The sequence below is a fragment of the Cataglyphis hispanica genome, chromosome 15 (genome assembly GCF_021464435.1).
Source record: "Cataglyphis hispanica isolate Lineage 1 chromosome 15, ULB_Chis1_1.0, whole genome shotgun sequence".
Classification (NCBI taxonomy): Eukaryota; Metazoa; Arthropoda; class Insecta; order Hymenoptera; family Formicidae; genus Cataglyphis; species Cataglyphis hispanica.
Window position 1 is genome coordinate 3,174,235 of NC_065968.1, and position 18,755 is coordinate 3,192,989.

Sequence of the window (18,755 nt, forward strand, 5' to 3'; positions counted from 1 at the left end):
CGATTAATTAATACGATTACAATTGTATAATTTTGATAATTTTGGCAAACCTTTTTCATTAAAATATCTCAAAAACTATACGAGACAGCCAAATAAAACAAAATGAACATTAATCAGTGGCCTCACTTTTACATATGCAAAGGTCAAGGCGAGGTGTCCATGAATGTAAATAATTACCAAGCTATTTGCTGTGACGATTCTGTTTCCATCTATTATATAACATAGTTATTATTTAGCAGCATATTCTAACTGCTTACTATGCGGGAATATATTAGCGGATTGATACGCAATGCAAATTTACCTTACTTTTTTGTCGTTACTTGTTAGATTTAAAACTTTGTGCAATTAACAATAGAACGAATTTTGAAACATAAAAATAATCAATGGATTGATTTATGATATTATAGATGAATATATATGTGAGCGGGCTATTATGTATAAATCGACAGAATATTGATCATATAAAATTGCATATAAAATTTTAAAAGTCTAATTTGCAGTAAAAATTGAAAGATCTTTAAAAAGACATTTTACTGAAAATTTTATATTTTTAAGATGTGTTAATTACATAATACTTTTATAGAGATATGCAAATGACGTTTCCGAGATGATATAAAAGTTGAAGAAGTACTTGAGTCATTAGACAATGAGAGGAAACCTATGTAAGCATGTAACCCTAACAAATAAAAATTTTATATATGCATTAAAATGTTAATAATCAATTAATATTAATGATAAATTAATTCACTATGTTAATTTATGATGAATGTTATTTAATATATTAATTTCCTAAATTACAATGTTAATGAATTAATATAATTAACCGTGACCATGATTGATCTTTACGATTTGCACGCATCATTAATATTAATGCATATTTATCTCTAACATGAGAATGCATATTTATCTCTAACATGAGAATGCATATTTATCTCTAACATGAGAATGCAATAAAGACACATAATTGCAAGAAAAAAAAATGATAAAAATCAATGCAAAGAATAAATAATAATTCTCTGATAAATTCATTTTTTAATTTTTATAATTTTCAATTTTGTGTATATGTGTGAATCTTAATTAAAATAAATCTTAAAAATCTATAATTAAATGTTTCATGCGTTTACGCGAAACCAAGTGGTGTTTTACTTATATTTTTTTGAAAAGAAATTGCGCTCGAGTTTTTAAATTAGTAAAATGAATTATCAATCCGTGACCGTAATTGGTATTTATGATATATGTGCGTGTCATTATTACTAATGCATGTTTATCTTTAACCTGAGAATGTAATAAAGACACGTAGCTACTTGAAAAAAAAAAGAATTTACGATAAAAGATTTGTCAATAAGAATAAATATTAATAATTCTTCGAAAATAATTCGAAAAATTTATTTTTTAATCTTAGAATTTTAAATTTTCTGTATATGTGAATCTTAGTTAAAGTAAATCTTGATTTGAAGAAAATGAAATGAAGAAAATCTTGAATTGAAGAAAATCTGTAATTAAATATTTTACGCTATATTTTACTTGAAAGGAAGAAATGTTTTAGAAACTTACTTTAAAAAAAAAAATCGCGCTTGCAAACCCTTCGCGAAACGCACTAGGTCATTCTCTTTGCAAAATTTTGCGTCGCAAAATATACTTCATGCGCAGAATTCATACTTTGTGAATTTATATTCGATCAGATTTACTCTCACTTTCAAGAAACGCAAGAAAGTAGTTTTGTAGGTAGAAGATGGTTGTGTGTAGAAACAACGTATGTTGCGTGAACGAACATAAATTTGCATTAAACATGGCTTTTTATCTTATTCAATTCTTTATAGAATGAACACACATATACACATATACGCATAGAGAAAGATTAAAACTATTTTTATGCTCATTAAACCGTTACATATATAAAATTTCGTTTTAATATAAACAATTTTCAATTAAAAAATTTTGCGAAAATAAAATATGAATAATTAAAGCTACTTACTCTATCTATCTCTATTTCTTTTATCAATCTACAGACGCTTTGATTTTACAGTTGTACTTCTGATTGAGATACGAGTACATATACTTTCCTTTTTTGTGCGCAAATAGGATATCGGGCATGTAGTCTACAAGTTTGCAATTATGCCAATTATTTTTATAGTGTTCCATAATACAAAAAAATTTAATTGAGAAATCGGATCACGATACTGCAGAAATGCGATGTTGAAAGCAGCCAATTGCTTCATAAAAACTATCACGCAAACTCGATTCTTGCGCGAAAAAAAATGAATTTTGCGAAAGCGAAATTTCTTCGTTATTATTATTACAGATCCAAATTTAAACAATTTACAAAATTATAATAAAATTAAAGTTTAAATACAGCTAGACACAAAATTATCTGTGATTTTTGATATATTAAATTCAATTTAAAAAATATTGAAAAATATAATATATTGCAAATATTAAAATATAGTGAATATACGTTTGCATTAAAATTTAAATAATATAAAAACTGCATAAAATTAAAAAAACGGTATTCAAAAAAATTGAGAAAATATATTTTAATCAGTTTTTTATTATTAAAATGATGAATTTTGAAATAGATAATAATTTTAACTATCAAGAGTCACGGAAATAAGTTTAAAATATCTTTATATTAATATTATTTGTTATATTTCTTTGCGAATAAATTTTAATATTTAGTCATGCAAATGATAAAATTTATTGCTTATTTAACATTTGACACTGATATTTCACGCAAAAACAAAACTACAATGAAAAAATTATAATGCCTCGCATACGATCTTTCGCTTCATTTTACTAAATTAAAAAAAATGTTAAAATATAATTAATCGATTAGTCATGTAGAATTCGTATACTGTTTTGATAAATATAATAAATTTATTTTCCAAGTTTGACGCATTGCACTGTATTTAATCTATATTTTAAAGACTTATTAAAAATACATTTTTCCAGATAGTGACATTAGAATAATTGATGAAGAAGTGATCATTTGTTGAAATTATTAAGTTTCCCTGTCAAATGTAAACTCAATGTTGTTTTTAATCCTTGACAATGTGTATAACAATAATTCTATTTCATTGAACAAATCTATTTATTTAAAATAAAGATGTTTTTTATATAAACTTGTAATATTTAGATAAAATATTACGAATACATCTCTATTAAAATAGAGTATTTTTTAACTTTTTAAATTATTTTTATTTTTTTTAAATAAATTCTGTAATGTCTTATGTATGTATAGATAATATAAAATATATCTGGAAATCTTTTTTCATTGTTTTAAACTTTTGTTTATTTTAATTAAAAAAAAATTATAACAATTTAGGAATAAATGCTCAATATTATAAATTTTGTAAATGTTATTTATGGAAAGCTATTTTTCCATTTTACTTAACATTTATTTGGAAAAATATATATAGATTTTTAAGTTACAGAATTTAAAACTAGAATCAAGCTCTCTGATTAGATCATTCGTCTATCAAGTAAAAGTCAAGTAGAAATGATCTTTTTATCTGTAACATTTGGATCGGAATGAATCTATGTATCCCTGAACATTAGATGTTCGTATCATCTTTTCTTTCTTTATTCTCGAATAATTACGCATTATATTCTCGTATCGTCATTCGAGCTAAAGTCCTCTTATGCGTTTCTTATTTCATATCACGACGCGGTAATTGTCATTGAATTACGAGAATCGTAGTCTCCTTTTAAGCATTGTCATAAATGTTTTTGTTCTGGAAAATAACAATCGATAATTAGCATGATCAATAATAATAATTTAGCAGGTAGTTGAAAAAAAATGCAATTATCGTAAAGAAAAGTCTCGTGATTGTTATTATATGACAGAGGCAGAAGAAGAAGAGAGAAGAGAGAGAGAGAGAGAGAGAGAGTCATTAATTAAATGAAAAATACATATTAATTCTTAAATCTTTTTACGTTTTAATTATAAATTTATGTTTTATACTGTATATTTCAGAGAATAATAGAGAGAGTGTGTATGCGGAGAAATCTTTCAAAGATCATGTACTTTCTAATGAAGCATTTTTCGGACGTTTCAATGTGTGTGTAGTATAAAGGATTAATTATAATATTATTTCTAAACATACTCTTCTTGAAGAAAAATCGGTTTTTATTTGCAATATCTCAATAGATCATCTAAAATGGATATAATGAAAAGAGACACAAGAGAGTGGAGATGCTGCGGCAGATTCTTAAATTCAGAAGAAACGGTTGGGGAAAGCGGAAGCGAGAAAGTAAGAGTTTGCAGCCGTAGGCTGATTTCTTCAACGATCACTTTCGATCTCCGTTCGCCACTGGTGCCTCTAAAGATTAAAATTTAAAATCTGTTATTATTATTACTCTTCGTATCAAATAAAGAAATGATAAAGTTTGCTTACCTTATTGAAGCCGAGTATTGTGCTTACAATTAGTTGTTATCAGTGGCCTTTGTACACACGTGTTAATAATAAAACGAGATAATAATCTTCTTTTTTGTTTTGTTAGCCGAAGAATCTTTGATGAAACTAATAATACATATATGATTCGAATCTTACAAAATAGATCTCGATGACTTCTATTAGAAACAAAAGTTGTTTTCGCAGTGGATCTGGAGATTTAATTTAAGTACAGAAAAAGTGGACTATATATATATGTGTGTATATGTATATAAAATTAAATTTTCTTTATCACAACTGCGTAGCTCATAAAATCCATTAGTCTTTTTTTTTTGGATAATTTCATTCGCAATAGAATAGAAGATATCAGCATAATTTGCCAAAAGCCATAATATTTATACAAGATTCAAGGCAAGACAATGACACTATCTTTTATGTGACATAGTACTCTCTCGCGCGGAATCTTTTTCTTTGATATCTCGCAAGCGAAAGCGCAATTTCTTACATGTCGCTTGCCTATTTCAAAATATGAAAATTATTGTGTAAATATTGTAAAATTATTGTAAATATGAAAATTATTATTATTAAACCTAAATTCAACACTAAATATTGATTAATCAATTGATTAATTTTCATATTGTTCAATGGACATTAAATAATTATGGCATAATTCAGTGTGCATAGTATAAAATAATAATTATAAAACTAACAATAGAAATAAAAAAAAATAAAATTTTTTTTAATTATTTTTTCTTTTTGTCTATAAATTAAATGTAAATATTATCAATACAAAAATTTAAGTAGATTATATCAACACATTATATATGTCATTTATATATTAATTCCATCTCGAAACTACATAATACTTAATAAAACAAATATAATTAATATCTTTTTATCTTATCTTTTCATTTTCTTACTTTCTGATAATTATAGAAGAATCCTATAATACTTTAATATATGTTTAGGTTAATTATTTTCTTTCTCCGATACCATAATGGCTTTCGCTTTATAAACCACTCCTTTTGAAAAGAAATATTTAATCTTATTATCATATCGATTTCTCCGCATTCGGAAACCATTATTACGTAAGTTGCCATTCTTCTCTTCTTTTTTTTCTTTCTTTTTCTCTTTATGACCTTTTTTGTTGAAAAGTTTGTTTTGTTCTCTAATTTCTTGCTGGAAGTGATGTTTTTGCGAACAGTCATCATGCATAAATAAATCAATAAGAATTGCGCAAAGTACAATACATGTGTCCATGCAACGTCACGCGATACTTTTTATCCGATATAAACTTCAGCGAGATGATTCTCATTAATTTGAGAAGAAAATATGCAATATATACTGTGTGCAAAAAATTAATTATAGTACATATTATAGTACATATAAATCATCATTTTGATAGTTATAATATTGACATTATATATATATATATATATATATATATATATATATATATATGTGTGTGTGTGTGTGTGTGTGTGTGTGTGTGTGTGTGTGTGTGTGTGTGTGTGTGTGTGTGTGTGTATGAGATAGTAATCATATTACATTGATATAGATTATAATAAAATTAAAAAAATAGATATATATATATAATCATGAAAGGATCATAAAGGAAGTATTTTGTATAAGCTCTTTGAACCAAATATTCTTTAATTAAAACTTCTTGGGAACATTCTGTATTATATTATATATTAACTACAGATTAGATCACAGCATCTCTTATAATACTCTTATAGATAAATTTCATTATTTATTATAAATATGTACATCTTTATACACAATAGCTTTTTAAACAATTGTGTATAAAGATAAGTTTTTTTTTTCTAATTTTGGTTCTTTTTTGGCAAGCATAAGGACGAAAAACAAACATAAGAAACCAGTAGCAACGGTTCAGCAATTATATATCCAACAATATGATAAATTGAGTAATTCAACAATGTCCAATATCCAATATCCAAAGATTAGAATACGATAAACGATCTGCAAAACTATCGATTATCTTCTTTTTATAATTTATACAATCTCTTAATAAAAATAATATTAATATAATATTTGTGATATATGTAATATTATAATATTTGACTGCTTTTTCATTAATCATTCTATAAATAGTAGTCTCTTTAAGATTGTTTCATTTTTTTTTCTTAGATGTTATATTTTAGGTACGTTAAAAGAGACAAATCTCAGGTACAATATCATTAGAAATATATAAAAATATCACTTTTGAATAAAATTCTAATGATATTTTATATAAATTCTGTCCATTTAAAATTTAATCGTGTATAACGCACTTATTATATATATCTTTCTGATATGTTCATTTTAATTTTTAATATAAAACTCCGTGATATATTAGTTTATTAAATAAATTTAAAACTTCAAATACTATAATTTAATATTCCGTTTGTCATAGTATATACGTCATAGTATATAAATATTACGACAATAACATGATGTACGGCCTTGTCAACGTAAACATTAGCATGCTTTTGTTTATGTACGATTTATGGATTGTTATCATTCGCACGGCAGCATTCAAACGGTAAGGTAGTAAAGCGCGATACATTTCATCAAATTCCTTTTTTCAATGTGATCGCGACAAATATTAAAATACTATAAACTTTAAACGCGAGAGTTCAGAGAAAAATGTTAAGTATTTTTTGTCAGAGATCGAAGATCACAGCGTCTCACAGATTGAAGTTTGATCCATTATTTGTTATTTTTCATTGCCGTTGGCGCTGGCTTGACATTTTTTTCAGCTTGACCTCTTCTTCTTGAATCTACGATTCATAGAAATCATTATTTATGTCAGCACATATATTTATTAAATGATTTTAATATAAATACATAAAAAGATATCGATATAATTATAGATAATTGTGCAAAGATGAAGACTTTTTATTTAATTAAATTAATAGAGAATAATCCAGAGATCTACAGAGTATACAGCTTTTATTATGCGAGACAAAAGTCTTTTTTTAGAGTAAATATAATTATAAAATTATATATATATATATATATATATATATATATATATATATATATGTTAACTATAGTACATTTAATTCATTAATATCCAAAACCTTATTTCCAAAAAACAACTTTTTTTAGAAAAAAATTCGTTTATATATTTGTTACGTAATTGATCATTAGATCAGTTATCAAAAGAATTATTACAATAAAACATAATATTGTTTTTTCTTTTGCGCTTTATTTCTCTAAAATTTTTAAATAAATGCAATTTAATTAAAATATTATTATATAATTTCGATTTTTATAGCTTATAAGTTTATTTTAAACAATTTATAATTTGCGATAAAATTTTGGAATATTATATATTATTACTGGAAGTTATTTAATGTTTAAAATTTTATTTTGATATTTTTATTTGCGTGTCGTAACAGGCGCGATAAAAAATTAGATCTCAAATCGATTGTGAAATTCGTCAATTGAAACATTTAAATCATTTCACTAGATTACATTGCGTGAATATTTCGTGCAGCTTATAAAGATCAAGCTTCAATAAATTAGAATCAAACAATCTGATGAGATTAAGATTTCTTCGAGATAGAACATGTTCAAATTAATTAATAAATGCAATTAATATAGAAAATTACATTATTTCTACATAAAATGTTTTATTATAAAATGTTTTATTAAAAAACATGTTTATTTGTGCACTCGAAAATTGAGATAATATGCAAAAACAAAAAAAAAGAGATAATTAGTACATTTATTTTTGCATTTAATCAGTAAACGAGTTGGAATTATTAATTATTTTAATAATACTTTGTTATATTGTTAATTATTTTTGTTTAAATTAAAAAAAAAATATTCCAAGCTTGAAAAATCTTAATTACAAATTTTATTAAATTCTATTTGAAATCTTTTATTGTCTACAAAGATAAAGCTTGCAGCAATGAAAAAAATGTTTGGAGTTATATATATTTTCTGTTAATATTGTGAGCATTAAATAATTTATGGCTAAAACTCATCTATAATGATTTATTATTTAAATAATATTTAATTAAATAATATTAAATATTATTTAATAAATATAAAAACCAATTTTTTTTAAAAGCATCTCTGAATAAACATACCTTATACATTTTCAGCACAATTTCCCTAGACTCTTTTTTAATACGCACAGCCAAGATATCTGATGCTTTATTAAAAATTATTAGCAAGTCATCAATAAGTCGGCGAACAAGCGTGCTCGACATGAAATGGATGATGACAAGCAAAAGTATCGTTGCTGCGTAATCTCGATGGCACTTTTCGTTCAGACATCCTAATGTCAAAAGTATGTATAAATAAATATATATATATATATATATATATATATATATATATAAATTTACTTTAAATATAGTTTTATTTAGTATAAAAATTTAAACCATATTTAAAATAAAATTTAGCTAAAGTATTCTATGTACAAAATCTATTAAATTTATTAAAAATTTGAACTACAGAAAATTTTAGTAAATTAATATATACAAACTTATTTATAATTTACAATTATTATATAATAATATTATATAAATATTATATAATAATATTTTAATTTAACTTATTTAAATCTACTTACTTTAATTCTTCCTTGCCGACGCGAACAGGCGATCGATTGAAATGCACATCATCATGGGGATACGAAGGTAAGGCTTCTAGTATCCTTGGAGGAGGCTTTTTCGTGGTGTTGATAAAAGTATTGTACATAGGCCGAGTGGGTTGTTCATCGTGGACCCAGCCACCGCGAATTGCCGATCTGCGCTGATTCGGACTGTAACTGCTATCGCCGAACATCGGCGCGCTGCTTTGTAAATTCAATGCGTTTAATTGCAGATAGCCGCCGTTACCAGCGATTGGCATTGAGTCTTCCGAGCCACCGGATCTGCTCAGGCGATTCCCTGGTTCTATAATATATATATATATTTTTTATTAGTATTAGTTATTTAGGTTGAATATCGAAAACTTGCAAAAAAATTCCTTAAAAAATCCCTGATTTTTCAGGTAATTTGTTCAAAATTTTAGGTAAAATTAGAAAATTTTTAGATGGAATTTTTTAAAATAATTTTTGTGTGTGTACATTTTCTAATGCTTTTCATTCATACAAAGAAAAAATAAGCCATTTAAATATTAAATTAAAAAATATGTACTTAAAAGGATTGAATGACTTATATAAGTATTTTTTATTTATATAATATTTTTATTTTCAGAAAGTAAACAACCTATTATTACAAAATCCAAATTATAACAAAACCTTAACAAAATCTTTAAACATTCTTTTCAAAATTTTTAACAGATAAAACTTTTTTATTATTGTCCATTTATCAGTTGAAGAAATTTCTATAAAAATACTGACAAGTCAACACACAATTCTGACATTTCATTTTTTAACTACTAAAATTCTCGAATACTTTCTTCACAACAAAAATAAAAATATATGTGTGTGTATATGTGTATATGTGTGATAAAAAAACACATACATATTATATACTATATATAATATACTCACCAAATGTTTTTGCTTCTCTCGCGTGTGCCAAGAGAGTATTCACTCTACTCCTTCGAAAATAACTGTCCACAATATCCCAACCATTTTTTTTCTCCATACTTTTACTATTTCCCTCGTTATCATTATCTTGATCACTCTCATCCTCATCGTTATTACCGGTGTTATTACTGTTATTATTAAGATCTGCCTTAGATGAAATTGCAGTCGAATGAAGAATATCTCCCCGCGTTACAGGAGCGGCTGGAGGTAGAGGAATGTGAGGGGACACGTCCGGTAATCGCCATCGTCCTAATTCATCGCACCAGGTTGCCGCCGCTCTCACTGCCGCGATATCTCGAAAGGGACATCCTGGACGAAGATAAGGTATCATAAGATCGCATAATTGAGATGTCAATAATTCCCTTCGAAGAAGCTCGCGGCGCTCGGCATCCCAAGATGCCTGGAGATCCGCCGCTTCGGCTTCTAGTTGTTTCACTCGCTTTGCCATCCTTTTCAGTGCGTCCTCTGTTGATCTATTATTTTTAATATATTGGTAAATTATACTTGTTATATTATTAACATATACATTGAAACTTTTGAATACAATTGGAAAGTACAAATTGAATTTCTTGCTCGATTTCAAGTTAATAGCATCAAATAACGCATTGAGAATTGACGAACCTGAGTTGGCCGTAGACTTGGAAGACACTACTATTGGCGTCGTTAGCTTCCAGCGCCCCTGCGAGAGCTTCCAACTTCTTCCTTCTTTTCTCTCTCCTTCTCTTCAGCTCCTCATTCCCAATTTCCTCTCCGCCAATCGTCAATTTTTCCAATCTTCTTAATACATCTTGCAAAGCTGCCTCTCTCTTCTTCCTTCTTCTTTCCATTCGTTCCTTATCCGATTCAGTCATTTCTTGAATCTCTTGATTGAGCTTTTCAGTCTTATCTACATTGTTCGTCACATTTAATCCCGATTCATACCGAGATTTTAGGGCTTCTAGCTCTTCTTTTAGCTTCTGAGCCGATAAATTTGAGTTTTCGCATTCTTTTCTCAGCTTCTCCACCTTTATTTATAATTTTTTTTTAATGTTATATTTTATATACAATTTGTATTAATGATGACTAATAAGAATTGCATCGCTTAACTGCATTTTGAAATAAAATTTTAAGAATCTTTAGATTCTATCATAGAATACATAGAAAATCATAAAATTTATAGAAGCAATATATATATATATATATATATATATATATATATATATATATATATACAATATTATATGCAATAGAATAATACATTAATATAATATTAAATAATATAATATTAAAAAAAAAGGTGAATAATATAATTAATAACGATTACAAAAGATAATTCGTTAAAATTATTAAAAGAAAAAGTTTACAAAAACTCATAAAATTGTTATATTACCTCTTCGGCGTATTGCTTCTCCTTCAAACTTTCTCCCTGTTCCTCTATTTCCTTCTGAAAGTCCAATCCAACATTTACTTGATCACTAGAATCAAGCAACTTTCTCAAACGTTGAAGTTCCAACTGATACTGTCTGAGAAGAGCGTCTTTGGGATCTTCATTAACGATGGGTTTATTCTTGATACAACGAGCTCGGGCGGCATAGCGCAAGGTACTGAGGGTCTCTTCAGCATCAATGTCGCTTGGGCTCACGCAGGCGATCATTAGAGTTCTGGCATTTCCACCTAGACTATCTCGCAGCAGTCTCGTCAGTTTGCTATCCCTGAAGAACATTTTATTTGTTATATAATATTTTGAATTACTTCTTCATAGTGATTTATATTTCGGGTAACTCTATTTTCCATTATGTTTTTATCTGCTACAACGATAAAAAATAAATCAATAAAATCTGTGAATAAATTGTATATATAATGAAATATATAATGATATATTTAATATTATTATTTTTGAGCTAATATAAAAGAAATAATTTAAAGATAATAAAATATGTGACAAAAAACAAGTCTTAATTGGCAATATTTTTAATAAAATTTTTTATAAAATTTTTTTTAATATTTTTAATTTTGTGTTTTTTTTTAATATTGATATTCGATAACGTTAAACGCCAAAATGATTAAAACGATTAAAAAGATGAATATAAAAATTTATACACAAGAAGAAATATCTTGTTTTATATACCTATAAGGAACATGTCTTCCATTTCCGGCAGCCAATGCACTAATGACATTCCCCAATGCCGACAAGCTCAGATTAATACTGGCTGCTTCCTTCAAACGATCACCTGTAGCTCCGGTCCTACCTTGTCTCTCAGATCCTGCAAGATCGACTAGATGCAGCCGTCCTCTTCTGATAGCATTGCCGTGTTCATCGTCATTAATTGCGATTGCTTCGAGTGATAGTGTTAAAACAGCGTGACTTCTCGAACTAGCCGCGTTCATTTTCGTCGCGGCTGCTGCTCTTCTTTGATCACCTTGCTGGACCAAAACAGTGCAATCGGCCGCGTCTTTGACGGTAACCTCGCGCAGACCGCCTGCGACATAAGTACCTTTTGTAGGATCCTCTTTCAAAGTCAGAGTCTCCCCGGTATCGTCTTGTAACAAATCTCGCAATCGTTCATTGTAGATCTCAAGATAGCTCAGCACCGCTAAGTATCTAAACAAAAACAAAAAAAATATAATGAATGTAACTTTTAAAAATATTTTATTAAATTTTAATTGTGTGTATGTGTGTGTGAATTTATTTTAAGTATTCCAAGTGTACAATTAAATAATAATAATTTAATAATTGAATAATAATAATTAAATAATAATAATGTCGATGTATATATTATATGGATATACATACAAATTGTGTATACAATATATATATATATATATATATATATATATATATATATATATATGTAATTTTGATAATTTAGAAAAATTATGCTTGAATATATAATACCTTGTCTCGGAACTAGCAGTGGAGGTCGCTTCAAATAAATGTTCCAGTGCTCGTTCGATGAATCCTCGCATGGTGAACGATTTTCCGCAGCCAGTTTGTCCATAAGCAAACACGGTACCATTATAACCCTCCAGCACAGCCTCGACAATGACTGAGCCCACATTTTCGTAAACCGATTCCGTTGTAGCGGATGGGCCGAACGCAGCATCAAATTGGTAAACTTTTCCACTTCCACCGGCGAAGTTTTCCAAGGTGCAGGATTTCGTCAGCGAATCGATTGTCACGACGTTCTACGACAAACATAACAGTGAAAAATAAATGTGTATTTGTGATAAAAATCAACAAATAATAGCATAATCAATATTATCCATTTTCCGCACTTATGATCGATTGTTTAGTAGAATTTTAATATAGAAGTTTCTTTTATAAAAAATTGTAAAATTTTATAACATTAATTATAATATTAATATATTATTATTATATTAATATTATTATTAATATATTATTATTATATTAATATATTATATTATATTATATTATATTATATTAATATTATTATTAATATTAATATTATTATTAAATTAATATTATTATTATTTATAATATTAATATTATTATAAAATTTTATAATATTTTATAATTTTAGATATAATAGTAAACGTAATTCAGTCATTATATATATATATATATATATATATATATATATATATATATATATATATTCTTTAAATGTATATAAATATATATTTAATAAATTATCATAAAATAGCATCAATACATAATAAATGGCAGAAATAGAAATACTTTTAATAATTTAATATAAAATTACATTAATAAAATTTCGAAGAAATTTTCATAGATGATAAAAAGCATGCTTTAATAATTTGAATTAATGATAATATAAATAATGATTTCATATAAAATAATTCTGAGTAATACTGTGATATAAAATCTATTCCACAAAAAAATTGTATATAATAACAAAAAGTATGTTTGATAATGATAACTGCATGACTCACAAAATGCGGCAAATTCCGCGGAGAGATAGTTACGCGGATATAAAACCACGTATAGGAATATGTATATTACTGACTGTAAAACTTGGATGAGATTATACATATATGTCAGCCTATAATCATTTGTATGGTTATAAAATTGCAACAAACGATTTGTTAAAGAGTTGCATATATGTTATATGTACTCACATAAACACGCGCGCGTGCAAATACATACATCGCGTTTACGTACCTGAATTTTATTAAATATTATAATAAAATATTATTTAATGAAAATAATAATATTTATGTAAAGAATGAAACAATGAAATAATTACATAATTAATTATATACAAAAATAAAAAGAATAAAAAATAGTTATTGATAAAAGTAAAATTAATGTAAAGAATAATTATAAAAGCTATAATTCTACAACAGATAACAATCAGGTTTGATAATATAATTTTACAAATGCATTTATATAAACGTAATTACCCTGTAATATACATTGATTTCTTAAATTAAATCGGTGAAAGCCGAGTGATTGCAAAATGTAGAGCGCGAGATAACAATCTGGCATCTGTGATCAAAACATTAGGTATGTACGTATTGTCTAATTTATTTTGTCGACCCTTTTGCTGTGCTTTAATATACATAGGTAAATGCTGTAGATAAATTACGGTAATGCGGATTACGTATAGCGATGCATAAACTATTTAGCGATCGACGAGGACACTGTGCACGAGCACACTATCTATCTCCATTCGTTATATATGTTCTCATGTTCAGTATAGTAGCGTGCCTTAAATAAAATTTGATTCCTTTTTTTTTCTACACAGAAAATATTCATACAAGTTAAAAGTAGTAAAGTATACATATAAGATAGAAAATTAATTATTATATTCTATACATAAATATATTTATTTTATATATTATTATTTTCTTTACGTATATATGTGTTACGTAGAAAATATAAAATGTTGTAAATAATATGATACAGAGTGGAATCTTATACTTTTATTAAAAAAAAAAAAATAATTTTTAAATTGTCGTTTCTTACAGACTTTTGTGATATTTTTATATATGTATATGTATATGTATATAAAATAATTGTTGTAATAATTAGAGTGTTCCTGTCTCTTTTAATCAAAGTATTTTTTTGAAAAAGAAAAAACACTTATTTTTCCAGATCATATCGAATTGAAAGAAAACTAGAATTAAATGTTTTTGAAAATGAATAAATTTTTTCAAAAAAGGCTTCAACTAACGAATCTGGAAATGCTCTTCATATTACAAAAATTATCATATATAAAACAAAAGTAAAAATTTTAACTCGAATCCTAGAGATTCAAAATCATAAAGTCTAAAATTGAAATATGAAAAACTTTTTTCGCATGAATTGTAACATCACTAGAAGCGAGAAGTATACATAGATGGCACATATACATATAATACGTTATGTATGTATGGGTGTATATATGTGTAACATGTGTGTCGTCATTTACAGGAAAGATGGTAAAGAGCGACTTAGCCGCACTATCGATTTGGCACATATTCCACGCCATCGATAAACGCTTGTAAATGCGATGTTATCTGTATTGCATGCATTGACTCGAACATACAACAGTGTGATAAAAATCGATAAGTTTGTAATTTTTAAATTTATTTTCTGAAAATCAATTTATATTGTATCAATTAATATTTTAAAAGATGATGTAATTTAATCATCCAAAATATAAATTTTAATCAGTATATACGATACAATTATTACAATATAATATATAAAATATTTTAAAATACAGATATGTATTTGTACATATGTGTATGTATGTACTCATACATATATACACATATGATAAAAGATATATAATTAGATTTAAAAGATATGTTATAAAAAAATAAATTATTTATATGAGGGAAAGAAAACAGAAGGCACGTGATTTTTCCAGAGTGAGGAATTGTCGAGTCGAATTGTAAATATACGCCTAAATCGAAAAAAAATCGATGACAAGCATCGAAGAACTCGTCACGGCATTGTAGTGTCTCGTTGTAATGAAAAGTGCAACATCTGCATGCGTAGATAAACGCGCGCGTGTTTTGATGCGGTCGCTAGGCTACAACGCGCTCGATATAGCAATGTCGCTTTTTGCGCGAGTTTTCCAGATCGGAAATAAACCAAATGAAAAAATTAATTGTCTAATGAATAAATTGAATACGTAGATATGCGCGCGCGTGCGCCCACCGTCCGCACCTACAACGCATATTATGTGCGTACGCACGAACGATATATACAATAAATATACTGTACGAGTGCTCAAAAACAAATGAGAAGAATAATTCCAAAAATTTTAAAAATTAGTGAGAATTATCTTTTTTGGTTTTAATATACATATATGTATGTACATAAATATACATAAATGTTGCTCTCGAAAAATAAATTAAATGGCTTATAATTGCTTATAATCTTTATATATTAATTGCTAATAATATGTTATTAATTAATTTATTACTTGTAAATTATGGACGCTTTTGCCATGAAATAAAATACAATTATTCGGCATTGCTTGATTATGTTTTTAAACGTGCACACCACATGCGTGGAACAGATTATTTTTGATAACATTATTTAATATTAATAAATGTTAAAGTGGTTTAAAATTTGTTATTTTTCAATATTAGTGTTTTGTATATTGGTGCTAACGAAGAAACGATGCTACTTTGTCATTGTAATATAACATACTCGACATCCTTGCTGTAATTCCTTGTTGGACATAGGCCGACATCTTACTGCCACTTTTACGGATTCGGACATCTGAAAAGAACGAAAAATATCATTTTATCAAATTCGCATTGATCAAGTTCTTCCTTACATTTTTAAGGTATATAAATAAATATATTTAATATATATATGTGGGAAAAACCACAATTTTTTTTAATTTTGTTATAGTATTTTTTATATTATGCAAAGAATTAAATAAAATTCTACGTTATAAAAAAGTGTGTGTGTGTGTGTGCAGAAATTTTAATAATATATTCTGTATATATCGTCCATAATAAGAAAAGCATGCACACACACACACACACACACACATGACAAGTAGACAGCCAGTTCTGACAAGTCTATAATGGGATGACTGAAGAGAATAATCAATGATGAAAGCTATCAATATACAATCCGTATCATTTATCCTCATAAATAAAATGCACAAATTGTTATCAAATCTACTCATCAAATATTGTAACATCGAAAGCTTTTTGTCGAATATTCATCTATTTTTACGTCATCCAACTTTCGTAGGTGGGTGGCTGACCTTGACCCTAAGGTTGAATTGTCTGGCTCGCGTTCTTATCAACGCGTGAATGTATTCGTATATATATATATATATATATATTCATGGATTCAGATAAACATCGAAAGGCGCAAAAGCATATTTAATTCTGAAATTATTTTTCCAATGTATGTACCAATACATGCTTTTCTATACGAAATATTAACAGTTAAATTACTAACTATACTTTCATTATTTAATATATTCTTTTGTTTAAGAAAAATATTCTATAAAAATAAAATTCCTTAAAAATTTATATTTTATTTATAATTAATATTTTTATAATTAATATTTTTCTTTTGTCATTTCATTGATTGATTAATTGCAATCAATGTAACTGTCCAATAAATTCAACGTTCACTTGAATTTATTTACAAGTAAGTTTACTCACACACATCTCGATAAATACTCTAAAGATCTAAACAATTCATGTGATTGGTAAGAGAATAAACATATTTTGAAAATTAAGTTAAATATTTTAACAATCCTATTAGAGAAAAGAGGAAAAAATTTTTTCCTCTTTCGTTTTATAACATTTTACTTGCCACGATTTTTCACTTTGAAGAATAATCATGCGTATGTGTGTAATCAATTGTCTAACTTTTTAAAAATATAATATGCATATAATTGCGTATATATATATATATATGTGTGTGTGTATATGTGTGTGTGTGTGTGTGTGTGTGTGTGTGTGTGTGTGTGTGTGTGTGTGTGTGTGTGTGTGTGTGTGTGTGTGTGTGTGTGTGTGTGTGTGTGTGTGTGTGTGTGTGTGTGTGTGTGTGTGTGTGTGTGTGTGTGTGTGTGTAGGCAAATTTCAGATCACAGAGAGTGATACACAATGACCTCATGACCGAGTAAAATCTGAAGTTTGATCTGGTTATAGAATATGCTATAATACTGCTGTAATCATTCCTAAGAAAAAACGGACAACGCTAAGAATTATTATACACATATACATATTTTTATGGAATAATTTTCTTAATTACAAATGATTATTAATACATTATATAAAATATATACTGTGGATATAGTTAGATATATATATATATATATATATATATATATATATATATATATATATATACCTCCATTACACTATGTATATTATACATATATTGTATATTTATTTTATATTATATTGTATATTATATTATATATTATACATATATAAAATTTTCAATTAATTTAGAAACTTTTTTTTCTCAGAGAAAAATTAATTAGATGCCAATATTTTTCTGCAAGCGCAAATTTCTAATTTTCAATTAATTAAGTACATTATAAATATAGTATATTGATCTTTAATTCATGAAAGATTTTCATCAAGGATTTACATTTCACAGATTCATCGAAGAATTCATATACAAGGCGAAAATTATTCCGATATCTTAAAATATCTATACACACTTTGAATATTATATTATTTGTAAGAATATCCCTGCGTCAATTTTCTACTACTTACACCGACTGTGCACACGTTCCCTCGTAGATTTATATTGAAGAAAAGAAAAACAACATGACTATTCGCTGCACGAAATTCAAATCGGAGAAAGATTCACATAACGACGATACGTACAAAACGACGAACACGTTCGTACTAACAATAAGGAC

General features: G+C 26.6%; 1 protein-coding gene and 1 long non-coding RNA gene across 2 annotated transcripts; one reads left to right on the forward strand and one right to left on the reverse strand.

The window, feature by feature from the left end:
• Positions 1–6,829: 6,829 nt before the first annotated feature.
• LOC126855164 (uncharacterized) lies at positions 6,830–13,019 on the forward strand. The gene is made up of 4 exons (XR_007688201.1): positions 6,830–6,936; positions 8,510–8,697; positions 10,144–10,272; positions 12,871–13,019. It is a non-coding gene; the product is annotated as an uncharacterized LOC126855164 (long non-coding RNA).
• LOC126855115 (osmotic avoidance abnormal protein 3-like) lies at positions 8,538–18,752 on the reverse strand. The gene is made up of 9 exons (XM_050602502.1): positions 18,607–18,752; positions 16,559–16,630; positions 12,824–13,113; positions 12,056–12,529; positions 11,318–11,639; positions 10,570–10,952; positions 9,910–10,421; positions 8,983–9,307; positions 8,538–8,685 (listed from the first exon to the last, which is right to left on the reverse strand). The coding sequence occupies exons 2-9, from the start codon at positions 16,628–16,630 to the stop codon at positions 8,586–8,588; spliced, it is 2,478 nt and encodes an 825-aa protein (XP_050458459.1). The 5' UTR covers positions 18,607–18,752; the 3' UTR covers positions 8,538–8,585.
• Between the last annotated feature and the right edge of the window lie 3 nt (positions 18,753–18,755).

Bases quoted from the DNA above. Each gene is read 5' to 3' on its own strand.
- LOC126855115 (XM_050602502.1), bottom strand. From the start codon at position 16,630: ATGTCCGAATCCGTAAAAGTGGCAGTAAGATGTCGGCCTATGTCCAAC. The intron at 13,114-16,558 runs GTATGTTATATT...TGTTTGTCGTAG, and splicing joins AATTACAGCAAGGATGTCGA to AACGTCGTGACAATCGATTC. The intron at 11,640-12,055 runs GTATATAAAACA...AATGTTCTTCAG, and splicing joins GGAAGACATGTTCCTTATAG to GGATAGCAAACTGACGAGAC.